We start from the raw sequence: 18,681 nt of genomic DNA, 5'->3' as shown, positions 1-18,681 counted from the left end.
TTTCGATATCATTCGGTATGTTTTAACACATCAGTAAAAATAAAATAATTCGCTTATTTCGCTTGGAATGTTCCTATCATCATCTTCATCATCATCATTCATCATTATTATTGGGTTTTGTAATTGTTCCATTATTATGCGCTTTTCCATTGGACTGTTGTGTTCCGGTTTGTTTTACAGTCTACAGTTTCTACCTGGAACTACGTTTTATTTACACGAAATATAATATACGATAACAAAACACTATCTTGCTTGCAGTGTAATCCAATCCGGGATAGTTTTCTGTTTTTTGTTGTTGCTCTATGTGCCTGTTGCACAACTGCCTCGAATCCCCTTGGCATGTAAATATAGTTTACCATAGCTACTATGCAAGCGTCTTTACACTCGGTTTCAATTACGATACTCATTTGGAATAAGGGTACTCCTTCATGCGGGCTTCACTTATGGAATAGTTTATAGAATTTGCACATTCAAGTAACAAGATATTAGCAACACAATCCGCAACCTTCCCTCAAAGTACCCATTCTTTCTCGGCCAGTACTAATGACGGAGGGGGGGCTTTAATTTCGCAAGGATACGTCCTTACGGTATGCATCAACTGCGCGATTATTATTGTTCTGTCTGCCATACCATACCACCAATCATGTGCGTGAAAGGTGGACGTTTGCAAGGATCGGTGATAATGGAGAATGAAACGCTCTATTCAATGCACTCGCAATAGCGATGTTCGACAGTGCATGAATTCAATACAATGCAGCACCAATGCGACTGTATGTACACATTCACGGACATGTAACTGGGAGCAACAACACGACATACGTAAAACAAAACGATTTAATTTGCATTTTAACGGCACGGCACCATACTATTATAGGATTTGCTCGATGACGGTTGGCAAATTGATTGTGACACGAGATAATACTTTGAACATATTGTTAGTCAAATCGCTGATTTTGAGGAAGCTTTCGCTTTCGATTGTATCCTCGCACGCAACGCTATCGTAACTGGGAACGGTAAACAAAAGGATGTTGGTTTGTGTGCGTGTTCCTTACCGTTCCGTACGCCAAACCAGCCAACGTTTGGGATGTTTAGTTGTTGTTTTCTTTTTCTTCTTCTTGCCTGTTTAGTCGGATACCGAGCACTTGTTCATACACGGTAGAAGCACCTGATACGAACCCTTTCGTAAATGGATCTTACAACATTCATTTTGATCGTTTTGTCTGTAACATTGCTTAACTATGCACGTTTTACATACAGCTAAATAAACACGAACGGCCGAACGGGGAAACAAAAGGATAATACAATAGATTGAAATAAGGCGGGCACGCGAACGATAAGCGTACGCTAGTAGCTTCACGTTCTGTTGCACTATTAAGCAATAATCAATAAAAACTCATCAATAAAATAATCAACATAATAACACGGATCAATTTAGAATACAAATGAGGGATCCTGGGTATAGAGGAGATTGGAAGGGATATTGTTTTGCTCTTCAAGAGGAAAAACAAAAGCATTAAAAAAACAGTTTGTGCGCGAGCAAAGGACTATGAAAAGTTGCTTAACATCATACAAGATAACAAAGAGACAAAGAGCCAAACAGAGGAAAACATGAACAGCACAATGTACGGCAATGTAGGGGTGCAAAACAGGGGGAAAGGAAACACGATAAGGTTGGATTGCAAAACGAGAGGACAATTTTGCTGCCCTCAGATACACTCCCGTTGTGTTTAAACCTTCGTTTCGACCATATCGATGTTAAGCTTATAGTACACGTACGGGAAGTATTCTGACTGTCCGAAACCGAGTCCAGGAATATCGACGTTCTGAAAGAAAAACGTGTGTGTGTTTTTAATACGCATTCCCCGTCATAAGCAACGCCAATACGAAATACTTACATCCGCATTTCCACCGGAAGAGCCCGCCGAGCCATCGAGATGACTGTACAGCTGCTGAAGTACGTCGCGCAAACGCTTTGTGCTCTTCTTGTTCGGGTGAATCAGGATCGCTTGGAAATTGACTGGCAGTCCGTATCTAGAAAAAAGGAAGAAATATAAAGCACAATCAGTATCTGATGAATTTAATATAATTATTTTACAGCTTCCTACCTCAGTACTGATTCGACGAACACACGCAGCGCCTTAACGTGCACCCAGGCACAGAAGCACTCGCTAAAGTTGACCTTCAACCATCTAACCAGCGGACCCTAAACAGGAGAAATAATGAAAACGTAAAGCGTTACCATTTCAGACTCCCAAGTATGTCCTAACGAACACTCCTTTAAGCTACTTACAAACTGCTTCTTCTTATCTGTAACCAGCTTCGTGATTTCGTTCTTGCCTGCGGCCAACTCTTCCTCATTGTAAACGAACTCACGCACGACAAACTTACGCTCACGGGCGTGCAGCTTAAACTCGTCCACCACCTTCTTGAACAGCGTTACCGTGCAGAGTGCATAATCCGCATCCTGTGTGATCGTCTGCGACGAACGGGGCACGATCATGTCCGTGATCTTTTCATAGTGTGCATTCCAATCGCCCATGTTGGCCCTGTACAGAGTGAAAGGCAAAGTTTAAATGTTTAGCAAACAAAAGGTCCCGCATTTGGGAGATCCCACCGTGTACATACTTCGGAACGATGACGAGCAACGTGGTCAAGTATTCCGAATCCAGTATGAAGTGTTCCTTCTTCACCAGATCGGCCAAATTGCGCGTCAACAGACTGCCACTGTGGGAGAGAAAGGACGGTACAAACTTTCCATTCAACACTTTAAAACAGTACCGATCGCATCCACACATACGTTTGCTTTTTCTCCAAATTTTGAAGGTTGCCCTTCAGGTTGTTGTATGCGGCCGATTTCGTCTTCAGATCAGCATCGATTTGTCCGACTTGTTTGGAGATAATGTCAGCAATGTTACGCAGCGATTGCTTTGTCGGATACTTGGCCAAATCCCACTGGAACCGGGTGATGTACAATGCCAAGTCATCTAGAAACGGCACACCAAGGTACCAAGGAACAAGGTAAGGAAGAAAGTAAGGAAAACAGAGTTTATTAGTAATGCTACAAATTACAGACCAATGAAATAGATTCGAATAAACAGTTGAAACAAAAACTGTGTCAGTGCTTCGGAAAAAATCGAAATAAATATAAGAAACAATTCTGCAAAACAAAACAAGGACTAAATCAGTCACATGTACACAACGTAAAGAAGAGGTACAAGATACAGAACGCGTGTGCTGTCGAAAATATGTTGCACCAAACAGAGATTCGATACGGAAAAGAAATATATATATAAAGATATATATGCTTTATATTGTTTGCTTACTAAAATGTTTCACACTACAAACAAATGTACAGCAAAACAAAGCAGCAGATTTTAAGGGAAGTATATAACACATCATCAAAGCGAGGGACAACAGTAGCTTACACAGTATAGTATCTAATTGTATGCCTCTTACGAATACTTGTACACATTTGTTCATGTTTGACTAACTCGTTCAACAGTAGAAGTATCACCTTTACGCACAATCAAAATTTAATCATATCCTTCAATTGTGTTCACAATTTCAACCGCTACACTAAAAACGAAACGGAAATACTTGCATAAGTTGTTTTGTTTTGGTTTTTTTTCCTTTCCAATCACATTTTCTAACTAAGAAAATAAAACGTACAGAGAAACTTAAACAAGATCATTAACGTTACTGGGAATGAGAAGGGTTTCGTATAAAATTTTGGCTTGAGCATTACAAAAGGAAGGGATTTATGCAAAGGGATTTAAAGTGGGTAAGCGTGCTGATATATTAGGTGCGCAACCAAGTTCTCGCCATTTGCCAACAGGTGGAGTCAGCTCCAATATAAAAGAAGAAAAACATAAAAGGTTTCTTTTCACCCTGGGAGCTAGAGAGACCCATGTAGCAAGTGAAATGTTGCAATATTCTTGAAATGAAAGCTATTTATTGGGACCAGGTCGGAGTTATATATATAATGAGTTGTGGACACAGAAGTAAATATCCTTTCGAAAAAAGTGTATCGAACCCAATTAAAGCAGTGCTGTTTGATCATCTGTGACTTCTGATAATCCACATCGGAATATCGACTCAGAATAACAATTTGAGTACATTATCAATTCCCCTTTTAGACTGTTTTAACGACCATTACAAGCCATATTGAATCATAGAGAATATAAATAATGCCATCAAGAACTTAGCACCGCACCTGATATAATGCAAAAAATAAAGAATTAAACAACTACTAGGAAAATAGACGCAGCAACTAGTGCAAATTGAGACAATTGGAAAAAAAATAGAAAATAACGACAGGACATAAGTTTTTGGACAGGATAAGACAGACGGAGTGCACTCTTCATGGATGATGCGGGGGAGGGAAAGTGGTTTAGGTCGGGCTAGTGTATATCCTGTGTGTGCAATCAGCACATTTGCACTGGGTAAAGAAGAAAGGACACGCAAAACATAAAAGCGAATAAACAGCTTGCAGCAAACATGGCGATGATCCTGAAACGAACAAGGAACTGGAAAACAGATTAAAAAACAAGAGATACATTGTGTGATAAAAAAGAGCAGCAAACAGAGCGACAGAGTAGAATAGATTTTGTTTTTGCATCAGGACACAACACGGGCGAGGGGGTGGGCTGTGCAATACTTATTATACCGAACAAAACATTGGAGTATGAAGGATCCGCATAAAACAGGTAGGAACAGATTGTGCAGGAAATAAAACCTTCTCTATCCGGGTATGAGTGTTCATATTCAGCAGCACAGGTGATCAGCACACGTGGGCAAAACACAGACAAAACTAACGACTATTTGAAAGGTGGACAACAGAAAGTAAAAGTCCTGAAGTATGCAATTTTTGTTTTTAGAAATAAAACAAACATAACATAGTACAGCAGAGCAGCTAGTAGTAGTAAGAGAAAGAGAAATAGAAGTGTGTATTTGTGTAGTTGGTAAGTATGCATTTAAAAACAAAAGGAAGAAGAGAAAATTGATCGCAACATAAATGAGGACCAGGTAAGCCTGACCTGGATTGATGACCGCCGACACCGACGTTGGTTGTGGCAGGTTTTTAGCAGTCTTCTTCCCCTGACGCAACCCATTCCGTGCCACCGTGGACGTGAAGGTCGTCCCGGACGGAGTATCACCACCGATAGAGGAAGGATCCAGCATACCATCGCCGCCGTAAACCTCCGATACAGCGTCCTGTTCGGGACTTGAAGCACGGTCATATCTGCCAGTGGTTGCTCTACCTCCACAGCAACTACTGCTGACGGGTGAGATGCGCAATCCGATCCCGGATGTTCGCCCAGGGCTGTGGCCGCCGAACAGATGGCTAGACGAGCGACTCCTACAAATACGGCCGTTGTCCGTAAACACCGCCGGAATGGTATGGTGCGAACGAGAACGGAATGTTTTGCTACAGTTTACACATTCGCCAAACGATACTGTCGCTTCCAAATTCAAGGCACATAGTGGAAGAACTCAAATAAATGTGTTTTAACCCGATCATCATGACGATCACCAATATTCACACGTAAAAAACATGGACAGCGAACATTTACTACAAATGCGTGTGTTCAGTTCGATGGCGACAAGTGGTCAACGTTCGTTTAGAACGTTTCCAAGTGATAAACGATATACATTCAGTGATACAGCAAAGGAACAACTGGCATCAAATGGGAAATGGGGCAAATGTAACATTTAAGGGATTTACAGAGAGGGAGAATAAAAACGAACACACACATCAACAGTACTGTCCAATTCGGTTGATGATACTTTTTCAGACTATAGTACTGGATGAGGAACACACATTGATGAGCGTGAAGAACATACATACAATCTCTCAAATATGTTCGATTTAAGCTGTGTGATGAACGATTCCCAATCGCACCGTTAGGTTTATATTCTGTGCACATCTAAAGCCCATTTATGGATGGACTACGAATGATACTGCATGATTCATAATGGAAGATGAGCTAAGTTTTAAACCAACGTATACCAATCGATTGTAACTCTGACCACCGGTTGGCGCAAGATATATGATGTATCGAATCGAATGATCGCAATTATGATATCAACGTACAAACAACAGAAACAACGACAAGAACAACACAAGGTGTTTGTGTGATGATTGCTCAACAAAACGGTCACATTCTTCCCTCAACAACATCCAACACAAAGGATGATGAACGGCTTTAGCTGCTAAGAGTGAGCAGGGACCGTGACGGCCAGTACCTGGACTTTGTCTGTGAATGCTTGCGCCGATGAAACCAGCGCCATTCAAATCCGGACTCTTCCTGCTCATCATGGTCCGTCTCGGGTGCGCTGTGTCCGCATTCGTCAGGTGGTCTACCGGTTACCGTCAGGTGACCGTGACTACTGCTACTGCTACTACCCTTACGGCTTTTGTTGCTTGCATTCGAGCTTCTGGGAGAACGAGGTGGCTTCACCGCTTTCCTGTGACCTAGCTTATCCTTACTGCTAGTGCGATAGTTACAGCTAGCATCACCACAGGCCACCGTATAAATCGTATCGTACTCGTACACTTGGCACACCACCGTTGGCGGTGTGGTCGGTGTCGTTGGTGTCGACAGTATCGGACAGGTACACACTAGCCCGATCTCACCACCGGTGGACATCGTCCCCTGATGCCGCTCCACCGAACAGGCCGATGAGGAAGAATTCGTTATGCTACCATGGCGCGAGGAACTTGCCGTCGTTGTACCACCTTCGTTGTGGCTATGGCTGGAGGAACGAGTTCGCGGCCGATGGTCATCACACAGTTGCCCACCGGCTTCATCACTCAACAGTGCTAAGTGTTTATTCTCATCCATGGCCGGCGTTGCCGGACCAGATTCATCATCCGATGAGTCCCGGGCTTTCGGTTTAATAGCGCACGGGTAGCAACAAGGTATCAACAATAGGGCGTTTAAGTGTTCAGTTGTGTGCGAAAGGTGTTGAATGATTGGTTAAGATACGGGTTTAATTGGAAGGACAAAGGTGTGTGTGTGATAAGTAAGGCCAGGAGAGGGAACAAAAGAACCGATATAACATAACGAAAGTACGATAATATGATAAACTTCGAAGGAATACTCATCCATATCGACAAATAGTAATCGAATTAATTAAGAGAATTGTTTTATAAGAAACTGCGTTAACTGAAACGACTGGAATTCCGCCAATAAGAGAAAAACAACAAAAAACATCCCGCTAAACTAACTACTACCGGAAAAGAGAATATCTTTAGCGCAGCCACTTCTGCTATGGACTAGCTTCGAACGACAATTGATAGGGTTGATTAATTTTTGCTTGCTGCGTTTATGCACGCTGTTCTCCGCGATTCTACTTCACTTGCGATCAGCGTTATGGATAAAAGTATACATTTACCTACGCGTCTACAAGAAAATCCGTTGCGAGGAATGGATAACACAGCCAAAAGTTCAAATAAAAGCAATAAACAAACTAACACCGCTTTCCAGCGCTTACTTACTGTTGTTGGCCTGCAAGTTCTCGTACAGCTTGTCGCGCTGATCTTCCAGCACATCGCCCAGGTAGGCGGCAATCTTGCGCGTCGTCTGCTCAACATAGCCATCCAGCTTGCCCAAATCGTCGGACAGCCCGACCAGCTGATCGAGGGTTCCCACCTAAAAAAAGAAGGAAACAAATGTATCCCGTGATTGGGTTGTTCTAACACTACGCGATAGAGAGACCTGCTAGGAGGTGTACCATATTCATACCTTCAGGTCCGGAATGTGAAACTTGAAGTTTTCACAAAGGTTGTTCTGCTTGCTGGTAACATTGTTCATCGTTTCCCAGGTCTGCTGGCAGGTCTTGTCGCCCGGTGCAGATATTAACCAGTATTCCGTCATTATGGACATTCTATCGAGGGCAACACCTGCGGGTAGAGGAATGATCGATTAGTGAACTGGCAGGCTGGAGTCTAATCGGTCCTTTATGACCACTTTTCAATATTTAATTCACTCGTTCTTCACGGAGCCTCCTCGTTCCCTTGACATTCGCATGTGTCCGCTGTGTTACGCGGGCTAGATTGGTTTGTTTTGAATCGATGACACAAAAATCGATACCACTGATGATCCCGATGATGTTGAAGGTTTCAGAACAGCCGTCGGAGGCTTCTTCTGGTTGTGGCAGACCATTTCCCCGTCACTTATGCAATTGGTTCTGCGCCTTCACTTGTTTAGCAGTTATGCTACTTATGGGGAACCTATGCAACTCGCCAACGAGCGAGAGGGATGAACCATACCGACTAACGCACGTGCAAGCGAGATGGTGTGCTTGCGAAGCGAAAAAATGGTCAGCTGTTTTGAACTGATAAGTCACATGACATCTACCTTTTTCCTAGCTCAAGTTTCTTAAAACCTTCAATGCACCGTATTTGAGGTGCTTTCTAGCACGTTTGCTTCAGTTAGGAATGGATGTTTGTTTTATCCTGTAGCCTGCACCATCCCCACACTCGGGTTTTCCATCACTTTCCGCAGGACATCGGCTGTCCATCCAACCCTCAGCGCTCTGTGATGGGCACGAACAAACATTATCGATTTTCGTTACGCGTTTCCGAATCAATAATCGCTCCGTACTCCGTAGAACCAATCGTCGTTAATAGCTTTAACATTTTCCAACCATTTCTACTTGTCACCATCACACAAAAGACAGTTTTTCACGCGGGGAAATCATCCGTCGGGCACCCTTCAAGAGACCATCGCCGTTTTCGTCGGCAAGGCAAAAGACTCACCCTTTTCTATGCAAACTGTTCAACCACGGACTGGTGCTCTGTGTGTACGCGGTCGAGATGGTCCCGGAATGCAACCGAACAAATCCTAGTGTCCCAAGGAACCGCGGTGTACGATGGCAACAAATCCGGACAGCACGAACACGGGAAATCCTATCGAACGCAGGCAGCTCTCAGGCAAGAACACCAACGGCAGCAGATCTTCTCTTCTCCACCATTACAGTATTCACGTGATTGCTTTCGGAGCGGTGCGCTTGTATGGGAGAGTTTTCTGCGACGTTTCGCTACACAGCGAACGCGTTTTGCCCGAGTGTTGGTGGTGGAAATCATTCGGAACTGTCAGATTGTTTGCTGCCTCGTTCTTGCAAACGGGAAAACACTCAAGTGCCGTTTCACTCTGGTCTGTTTTGATTTCAACTGATGTCAAACGGGCTTGCTTGAAAACATAATAAGTGTGAATGTTTTCTTGATGATTTGTTTATGTTTTGCACGGGAATGAGTATAGAGGGTGGTTCAAGCATAAATTGAGATAGTACAAAATTATCACATTGTGCAATTTTTAAATTTAATTTATAAAATATAATTATAAGAGTTAACAAGAGAAACTCTAAATGATGTCGAATGAAATAATTTATATCAGATAAATCAAAAGAATGATACTTAGGGTGGTTCGATTGTGTAAAGGGTTGCCTGTTTTCTCACACAACAGGACCAGAACCAAATCCTGTGCGGATCGACCCCATCCCCATAGTGAGAACTGACCATTCGACTCTTTAGATAAACTAGGTTTACTAAGCCAGTTATGATAAAAGTGATCAAGTAGGTCGATACGCCAAGAAGGAGAAGAACTTGTAGATGATGCGATCAAAAGGAAGCACCTTTTTGAAGTTCAACTAGATCGCTTGTGAAGAAAAAATATCCCGATATTTAATTACCCCCTAATATCCTACTGAAGACGATCAATACTCAATTACGATCTCATTATATTAGTCATTCGGTAGCCCACCAATTCATTTAGAAACATGCTGATAAAGGAAGCAATTAACATGATCGCTTCTTCTAATGGAGTTACATCACCTCAGCATGTTATGGTCTGCAACTAAACGGGTTCATTACTTTCGATCGTTTGGCCTTGAAATGCTCATCATCAATCGCGACTATAAAAATTTTTGTATCAATGAAGAACTAACGCAATTTTACTCACAATTAACAGCAAGTCTTTAAAAACTACAGATTTAATCGCACGATCACACGCACGATACCGTTCGGCTATAAACCTCTTATCATTCCATAGGTATTAGGCGCGCAATAAATCTTAAATTTGTTAGGAAATTTCATCGGCAAAGGCAGGCGGTACTTGTTAACCTGTTAATCAAACATGCACCGATCGGATCGGCCAACTATAATGGTGCACTAGCAAAATTTGGGTCATCAAAATACTCAACGCTGTGGGAGGTCGTTGTTCTGCGGTGTCCTGCTAGGCATTTTATGGTCTCGAGTACCCGAGGCGTCAACATACGCAGAACATGGATAGATAAAAGCGACAAACCTATCTTAATGGGTCAGATTAAAGGGTAGGTCACATTAGTTCTTGTTATAAAAAGTAGCTGACCAAGAACTGGAAATGTTAGTCGTTGGCTACGGAAGCGTTAGCACGGTGATAGAACAAGATGTTACCAGTTAAGATTTGTCCAACTCTGGCAGGAGTGATCCTAGTTTGCAGTGTGGCAGTAGTGGTTTATGGGCTGGACAATGGACTAGCCCGAAAACCACCGATGGGATGGATGAGTTGGGAGAGGTACCGATGTATAACGGATTGCAAAAAATACCCGGACGAGTGTATCAGTGAGCAGTTGTTTAAGCGAATGGCCGATCTGATGGTATCCGAAGGCTACCGGGATGCTGGTTACGAGTACGTCAACATCGATGACTGCTGGATGGCAGACGAGCGAGATGAGGACGGTGTGCTGCAACCGAACAAGGAAAGATTCCCCAACGGAATTAAACATCTAGCCGACTATGTAAGACATCTCACCAACACTGGCCAAACGGATCCTGCCGACCTGTAAAGAGTTCGCTTTGTTTTAGATCCACGAAAGAGGGCTAAAGTTTGGAATTTATCAAGACATTGGCACAAAAACGTGCGCCGGCTATCCTGGCATGATGGATTACTTCAAGCTGGACGCCCAAACGTTTGCCAAATGGGACGTTGACTTCATCAAGATTGATGGCTGTTACGCTGACGTGGAGCTGATGGTAGATGGTAAGAAAGAAACCGTTTCACTTTCCCCTGTAACAACTGTATTAAATGCGCATCGTTCATCTATTGTTACACGCGCAGATTACATCAAGTTTGGTGAATTTATGAACGAAACAGGCCGTCCAATACTGTACTCTTGCTCGTGGCCCGCCTATCAAGAGTATAATGGTATCATCGTAAGTGTAGCTATTGAATTTCAATGCCGAATGTGTGTGTGTGTTTTTTTAACGTTTCTGCAATGTAATGCTGATCGTGGACTTTTAGCCGGATTACGAGCAGCTGAAGGAAACGTGCAACATGTGGCGTAACTGGGGAGACATTGAGGATTCGCATCAGTCGGTGGTGGAGATTACGAAATACTTTTCCGACCATCAGAACCGAATCGTCCCACATTCTGGACCCGGACATTGGAATGATCCTGATACGGTAAGGTGCTTCACTTTTGCTAAATGTAAGATCCTTCTACGTATGATCACATTCTCAACAGCTGGTTCTGGGCAACTATGGCTTGAGTTACGATCAGAGTAAATCTCAACTAGCCGTGTGGACTGTACTAGCTGCCCCACTTCTTATATCGAACGATCTCGCTAAGGTTACTCCAGAGGTTAAAGAGTTGCTGCTCAACAAAGCCATCATCAAGGTTAACCAAGATCCGATGGGTATTCAGGGAAGACTTGTAAAGACCGTCAACAAGATAGAGGTAAGCGAAGTAACAGACCAATCTCACATTTCCGCTACCAGTACACATCTGTATGTATCTTCCCTGCACAGATCTGGAAGCGACCCATATTGCCCAGGGCGGGCCATGAGCTGACGCAAGCAGTTGCATTCGTTTCACGCCGTGCCGACGGTGCACCGTACACCGTGAGCGTGAAGCTGCGGGAAGACGTTGGCCTCAGCAACAGTACCAACATCAAGGGTTACAAAGTTTACGTAAGTGTAAATGGAAATCATTCCCGGCGCAGCGAATGAACACTACTTTGCGTATGTATCTGCTTTGTAGGATCTTTTCGAACCAAGGGCGGTTCCGTTTCTGGTACGCACCGGCAGCACATTTGAGACGAGGGTAAACCCATCCGGTGCAAACTTCTACCGATTTGTACCACAGTTTGGAACGGATTTTATCAGCTTCTAGTGCATGTAGTGGTATCGATAATGGTGCGGAGGGGGGAAGAAAGACTGAATGCGTACGAGCGGAAGAATCTTGGGAGGTGTTGGCAACGTGTAAAATAAAGTCTAATGCGCATTACTGCAAACGCAACATACTTTGCTGCCCACGTTGTTTCCGGTTTCTGGGGTGTCGTGCGTTCCTCTCCCTCCAACGCTGCGCCCCTACCCAGGTCCCCTTTTCTAGCTGTGCTGCTGTAATGCTTCCGTCAACCTGCTGAGATGCCAAGGTCAGTGAAACAGGCATTCTTCCATTCCTTTCCATCCGTTCGTTGACCCGTCGCTGCGAACTTTTCTTGCCCATGCTCATCCGTACGCTTACAGTTTCGCCGTCATGTTCGCTTGATGCTTGAGTTGTGGTGCCTTACCCAACTCGTACCTGAGCCGGCGCCAAACTACATTTGCACTGCAAAGCTGCAACGTTCCAGAATGGGTTCCAGATGCGGAAAGGGGTGGGGGGCGGGGGGGAGGAGGGTTTGATTTCGTAAAAGAGCTAAACAACAAGGGAAAACGGAAGGGAGGAATGGTCCGAAACCGTCTGTTGCATCATGTGAGAAAAACGAAAAGAAGAAGCTACATCCGCTCTTACGTGGCATTCCAACATTGGATCGCTTTCTGTCCGGTTCCATGAGGCGTTCTGTTTGACCGTAAAACAAAACGGTGAAAACAAACAAGCAAAAATGAGAATGTGCATTCGCGCTTCGTGTGTACGTGATCTTCATCTAGCGGCGATCGTTACCAGTGGCAAAACTTATTAAATTTAACACTGACTGGAACGTTTCCATTTTAATGACATTGATTTTTGGGTGTTAAATATTTCTTCCTTGCAGTTCAGGACATGGTTTTTAAATGTCTATTACATGGTTAGAAGTACAAAAAGATATACAATTACAATGCAGCCCCTTCGCTGAGGAAAGAAATCAAACGCTTGCTAGTGTGTTTGAACCACTCATTGGAAAGCATCATGCAGCTTCATGGTCAATCTCAACCGTTTTTGGGGTGTGTACAAATTGTGTTGCTATTCACACGCACGCTAGATGACACACTTTTCCCCCGCCACAGACCAAAAAAAAAACCTGGCTCGAATGTGCGGAACACTTTGAATGGAAATTAAATTTCACTATATAGACAGATACACGCGTGTGCCTTCGGTGCTCCATTAGGCCTCTCCCTTTTAGTACATTTTGAGTTCCTATTTCGCTTTTTTTTTGTTGGGGAATCATTTTGAAGAGGTTGTTTTTTTGTTGTTGCTTCGAGACGCAAAGAATTAATCGATTGAACATTATTTAATGATAAACAAATTTTTCGTACTTGAGTGGTGGTTTAAGAATGGTGCGCGGTTTCGTGGGGGGGACTAGATTCATGTTGCGCCTGAAGTGCGAGTGAAGTTTATTTTTTGTATACAATTCTGAGGCGAAATCTGACGGTGCACGCTACACTTGAGATAAAAATAAGTAACTATTCCGTCTGCTATAAACGCGGTATGCCGATGCATGCATCTGCACAGACAATGCGTCGGATAGTCGTTTACAAAACTGCGGAGCAGAGCTTGCACAGGAATCGATAAAAGATTTTGAAAAAGAGAGATAAAAAAGCATATGACCGAGGTGTGACTTTCGATCGGCGAACATTGGAAAAACTCCTAAAGGGGTTGTGACGATGTTTGAATCGTTCGTATTATGCAATGGACATCACCCTCCAAAGCAGACATACAACCACTTTGCTGGATTGAATTGGTAAAGGTAGGACGGAAGAAGGAAAGGATGGACCATCTTTAACGAAACCTGCTGCTTCCCATCAAGGTTCGGTAAACACGCTTCATCTGTATCAACAATCGGCAACGAAATCGGCAAGAGTCATCTACCATCCACTTACACACCATTTGTACGCATGAAGGTGTAAATAAATACACCAATTCTTATTACAACCATCGTTAACGAAAAGCGCTAAAACATTAAAATTTATCCAACTAATTCAGAGTATCGACCGACAAATGGTATGTGATAAGGTTAGCAACAATCGGTACTGGAGCTTAATTGAGTGGGACCACACTTCACTGTACCTGTGGCTACTGGTTTGTAAAAATCACGTGTGGTCTTTTATGTGGTATTGGTTGTGGCCACTTAACGCATGCTTTCGCTATCGCTTGTCTCTCGACGCGCAGACTAAATGCGCCTCGTCGGCTGACACATTCTATGCCGTAGCGGCCGTTCCAAAGTCCAACCCAGTCCAACACACTGAGGAGATTTTTTTTTTTGGTTCAGCTCACTTACTTCGGATCCCAACGGATGGCGTGACACGCTGCAACAATTTTTTATATGTGCTTTTAAACGTGTTTTCATGAGTCGTTAAAGATGGGCTGTGAGCTTCCTCACTGCACTACTGGAATTAAGTTCTTCGTCGATCGTTTCAAGGTCAAGAGTATGAAATTATTACCAAACAAAAAGGTTGAGGTAAAATCATCTTTTCCATTATTACATTCGATCTTGGATAAAATCTGCGTCACTATAGGCCGATTTGACGTCCATCGGATATCGCATTCTTTCGTCATTCGTTAACATCATGCTTCTATGAATTTTTGTGGTCTACAAAGTATTCCAGACAGGATCTTGTAAGCGGCACATTGAAACGTTCGAAGGTGTGGTTTTTTTCATTAAAAATTCACCGTCCGTTCATCAACTCTTTCTCGGTTATAGGGCGAGGCTGGACAACGGCCGATGGAGTTGATGATAAATGTTACAACAGATACTTTATGAAATAGCTGCGACCAGGCTCTACCCCTAAAACTACCTCAAACCAATGTTTTACGGAATAGAAAGCGAGCTTCCAAACAAAACCAACGAAAATCCCCCTCGGTCCAGGTGAAGATGGGCCACGTAATATGGTTGGTGAGCAGACAGAAACCAGTTTTTCCTTGACGGCTAAAGATGGTACAGTGCGTGCGTCCGAATGTTGACACCCCATCACACACAGGGCGATCGATCACGCAGCGATTGCGTGTACGAGAGAGCAAACGGCGAGCGAAGATCGATCCATGATGATCGCGCTTTTTTTGGGGGGCGAATTTCTTTCAATTTGTAAAACGCATTGAACGCACGATGATTGTCATACAGTTCACCATACATTTTGTCTTGATACTTCGCATCTCGTATAAAAAAAAATGAACAAACCAATTAACACAACCGATCGGACACCAAACCACGGGTGGGGAGAGGAAAATTCGTACACGAAAACAAAAAAAAAAACAACACCACCCTGGAGTGCCGCACCATTTTTGGTGTTTGTATGTGTTTCTCTAACTATTCTAACTAATCCACTATATAAAAAAATAACTTCATGCATAGTTATATGATCTTCTTGACTGGCTCAACTGGATCTCCTGAATTAACAAACTCTACAGTCTAGTCGGATCGCTCGGCGATCGCGATCGAGGAAAAGCTTAAATTAAACAAAGATAAACAAAAGTACACTCCTCGAGGCAGCATCCCCTGAGCAACAGTCTTCGAAGGCGGAAAGGCGAAAGCATTTGTTTGTGTGTGTGATATTTTCGAGTGTTTGTAATAAACTTTCGTTCCGGCTCTGGTCATGGTGGTGGCTCACGAGGAAGGTTGTTCCGGTGGCACACGTTCGTACGTTCGTCGATGCATCGAGTCGACCGCCTTCAGGTAGTAGGTGCCCGGGAACAGTACATCGATCGAACCGGACGGTTCGTACGGTGCCGCATGGTTGTTCTTCTCACGCACCTCCATCAGCTTGGTAAACTCTGCCGGATCTACCTTCGTTCGGCGATCAAGCAACGGTTGCACGTAGTTAAGCTGACGTTTGAAATCGGCCAACCGGTCACGATCGGTGGTAACCGCGATCGAGTACATCGAGGACGCCAGTCCGGAACCGTACGAAAACACGCCAACCCGCTTGCCCAGCAGCTCATCCACATCCGAACCGATCAGCAACGACACCAGACAGCTGTACACGGAGGGCGTGTACATGTTGCCCACCAAACTGGCCAGATGCAGCGACCGTTTCGTTTTGGCCGCAAACACCGACGCGTAATGCGCCATAAACGCTTTCTCCACGTCCCGATCGAAGTACGTATCCTCGAGCCGCACGTTCGCAAACTGGTCGAAGCCCGGGAACAGCTTGGTGCGCTGGTCGGGCGGTGCTAGCACGAAATCGTTCAGCCCGATACGTGCCAACGACTTCTGCACCAGCTTGCAGTACGGACTGTGGAAGATAAACGCATCGAATGTGTCGAGCGTGACGGGCGTGACAATGTCCGGATGGCGCTGGGCAAACTTCTTCCGGTACAGCTGATAGCACGCATCAAGGGCACTTAGGTAGCACTGGATCGAAAGCTTCCCATCCACGACGGGATACTCGGAGCTGAGGTCGGGTTTGTAGAAATCGTACGCATGCTTCATGTAGGTCGCACGCATCCCCCGTTCGAAGCGGAGCGGTGCATTCGGCCCGATGAGCATGGCCACTGCACCGGCTCCACCAGTCGGGCGGGCCGATCCCTGCGCGTACACGGCTATATCACCACACACAACGAGTGCCAACCGGCCGTCCCAGCTGGACGATTCAATCCAGTTGATCGCGTTCAGCAATGCGGCCGTTCCACCGTAACACGCGTTAGTTGTATCGATCCCTTCCAGATCGGTCACACCTTCCGGCTCGAACAGTTGCATCAGCACCGATTTTACACTTTTCGACTTGTCCACGATCGTCTCGGTGCCGACCTCGAGACGGCCGATTCGAGACAGCGGAATCTTATGCTCATCGAGCAACTTCCGTACGGCGGTTAGGCACAGGGAGTTAATATCCTCCCGGTCGGAACAGAACCCCATCCGTTGCTGTCCCAGCCCGATCGTATACTTGCCGGCCGACACCCCATCGAACGCTTCCAGCTCCGTCTGATCGACGAACTGTGACGGGAAGACGATCTGCAGTCCAACAATGCCTACATCGGCCGGCCACTGGCCCTGTCCGGTGCCGCTCATGTTCATACGCCTGATCCGAACGCGAGTGTAACTTTCTCCAAAGACGCTGGGGCGAGAGACGCTAGCAGCCACGCAGTCCGAGCTTTCTTTTCTCCGCTACGATTCGATTTCACGTCCACAAACCCTCGAGGCGGTTGAAGTCTTTCTTACTTCTTTCGCTCTGTCTGCTTTCCACTGCGGAGAGTGATCTGCTTTTTACCAGCTTGCCGTGTCTAGTTGTTGTTTTTTTCGTGGCTTTAAATTGTTTCTCTGCCTTCTTCGGTTGCTTGTGGCACGGGTGGTCTAAAAAACGTATGGTCCCCCTTCGTGGTCCTCTCTTTCTTCAGCGTTCAGCGTAGGAAACAAAAGGAAAACCTATCGAGTCTCTCGAGGCACGCTGTTCCGCACCGAAGCTCCGTTATTCGCACCGTTAGTAGGTCACTGTTCGAAACCGGTATCCAGCCACAGTTTTCGTCACTCCGGGGATCAACGGTGTATCACGCTCTCGTTTCACGGGATAATTTCTTAGCAAGCCACGTTACATAATCCGCTACGATAGTGGGATAGGTTGAAACGGATCAGCAAAAGGATGGTTCCTTACGCTGGACCTCAAAACGATAAATCACCAACCGGTTCCGGCGCTTTAATCACAGCACATCCGCACACTAGTCCGGTTATGTCACCCGGTGCTCGTAATCCCCACCGATGTGAACTATCGAAACGTACCAGCGATCAAACAACCTGCGACGGTTCCTAAGGTAACGACGATCCTAACATCCGATTCGGCTAACACTCACGCACGTAGTAAAGTGTCGGCAGACCAGTGTTGCAGCTTTGCGTCCGACTCTGACCGTGTACTTTTCGAGACTGAATGGTCCAAGCTGGTGCGGCTATCGGTACACCCGTTCCGGAGCGAGCGAACAAACAAGTTTTTCACGTTTGCTCTCTTCGCGAAGTCACGATGATCGCGGAAGAGGATGATGCATTACTCCGGGCTCGTCTTCAGCTGGCCCAAGAACTTCTTCCCCGTACCCCGTTTCCTACTCCCGCCGGCCCGACACCTGCTTCAACCTTTCCACACTCACCTACCTACCGGCCGTATCGTGTGCCGTTTCAGTTGCGACGTGTTTTTATGCTGTTGGTATGAAGCAAATTGCATATTGCTGTCAAAAACTCCCGTATTGCACCATCCCGTTTGTGGTTTCGTGCAATCATCGTGCCATCCTTTTCGCGCTTCTCGCTGAAACAGTTCGATTGGCGAGGATGTATCAGCAGCACATTGAGCAGCTTTTCGATGTTTCATTTGCAACGCGTGCCTAGAAGAAAAGAGTGCATTTGTAAACTATGCAAATTCCCTCTTTTTTATGAGTTTTTTTCACACAACAAGAGGCATTTTTTACGGGTAAAAATCGTACAAGAAGGGGTTTGTTTACGTTTGCCGGTTTCTTTATCGCAAAACGTCAAAATAAAGCTAGCGCCATCTGTAGTAAATTGCTAAACTTCATACCTGCTGA

General features: G+C 44.9%; 4 protein-coding genes across 4 annotated transcripts; 1 reads left to right on the top strand and 3 right to left on the bottom strand.

Annotated features, from left to right (window-relative positions):
• Window positions 1–53: 53 nt before the first annotated feature.
• Window positions 54–9,027, bottom strand: LOC125769335 (V-type proton ATPase subunit C). The gene is made up of 9 exons (XM_049438010.1): window positions 8,765–9,027; window positions 7,749–7,906; window positions 7,502–7,655; window positions 2,798–2,984; window positions 2,626–2,724; window positions 2,291–2,546; window positions 2,106–2,203; window positions 1,896–2,031; window positions 54–1,823 (listed from the first exon to the last, which is right to left on the bottom strand). The coding sequence occupies exons 2-9, from the start codon at window positions 7,887–7,889 to the stop codon at window positions 1,728–1,730; spliced, it is 1,167 nt and encodes a 388-aa protein (XP_049293967.1). The 5' UTR covers window positions 7,890–7,906; window positions 8,765–9,027; the 3' UTR covers window positions 54–1,727.
• LOC125769333 (uncharacterized) lies at window positions 3,017–7,493 on the bottom strand. The gene is made up of 2 exons (XM_049438007.1): window positions 6,247–7,493; window positions 3,017–5,359 (listed from the first exon to the last, which is right to left on the bottom strand). Exons 1-2 carry the CDS (start codon window positions 6,843–6,845, stop codon window positions 4,765–4,767), a joined length of 1,194 nt encoding a protein of 397 aa, XP_049293964.1. The 5' UTR covers window positions 6,846–7,493; the 3' UTR covers window positions 3,017–4,764.
• A 441-nt stretch (window positions 9,028–9,468) lies between the features above and the next one.
• LOC125769328 (alpha-N-acetylgalactosaminidase) lies at window positions 9,469–15,453 on the top strand. The gene is made up of 7 exons (XM_049438001.1): window positions 9,469–10,782; window positions 10,850–11,024; window positions 11,103–11,197; window positions 11,286–11,447; window positions 11,509–11,721; window positions 11,793–11,954; window positions 12,025–15,453. Exons 1-7 carry the CDS (start codon window positions 10,432–10,434, stop codon window positions 12,154–12,156), a joined length of 1,290 nt encoding a protein of 429 aa, XP_049293958.1. The 5' UTR covers window positions 9,469–10,431; the 3' UTR covers window positions 12,157–15,453.
• On the bottom strand, window positions 15,291–18,588 carry LOC125769325 (hydroxymethylglutaryl-CoA synthase 1). The gene has a single exon (XM_049437998.1). It carries the CDS (start codon window positions 17,192–17,194, stop codon window positions 15,785–15,787), a length of 1,410 nt encoding a protein of 469 aa, XP_049293955.1. The 5' UTR covers window positions 17,195–18,588; the 3' UTR covers window positions 15,291–15,784.
• Window positions 18,589–18,681: the final 93 nt, after the last annotated feature.

The sequence above is a fragment of the Anopheles funestus genome, chromosome 3RL (assembly GCF_943734845.2).
Source record: "Anopheles funestus chromosome 3RL, idAnoFuneDA-416_04, whole genome shotgun sequence".
Lineage (NCBI taxonomy): Eukaryota > Metazoa > Arthropoda > Insecta > Diptera > Culicidae > Anopheles > Anopheles funestus.
This window is presented reverse-complemented; position numbering and strand designations above follow the sequence as displayed.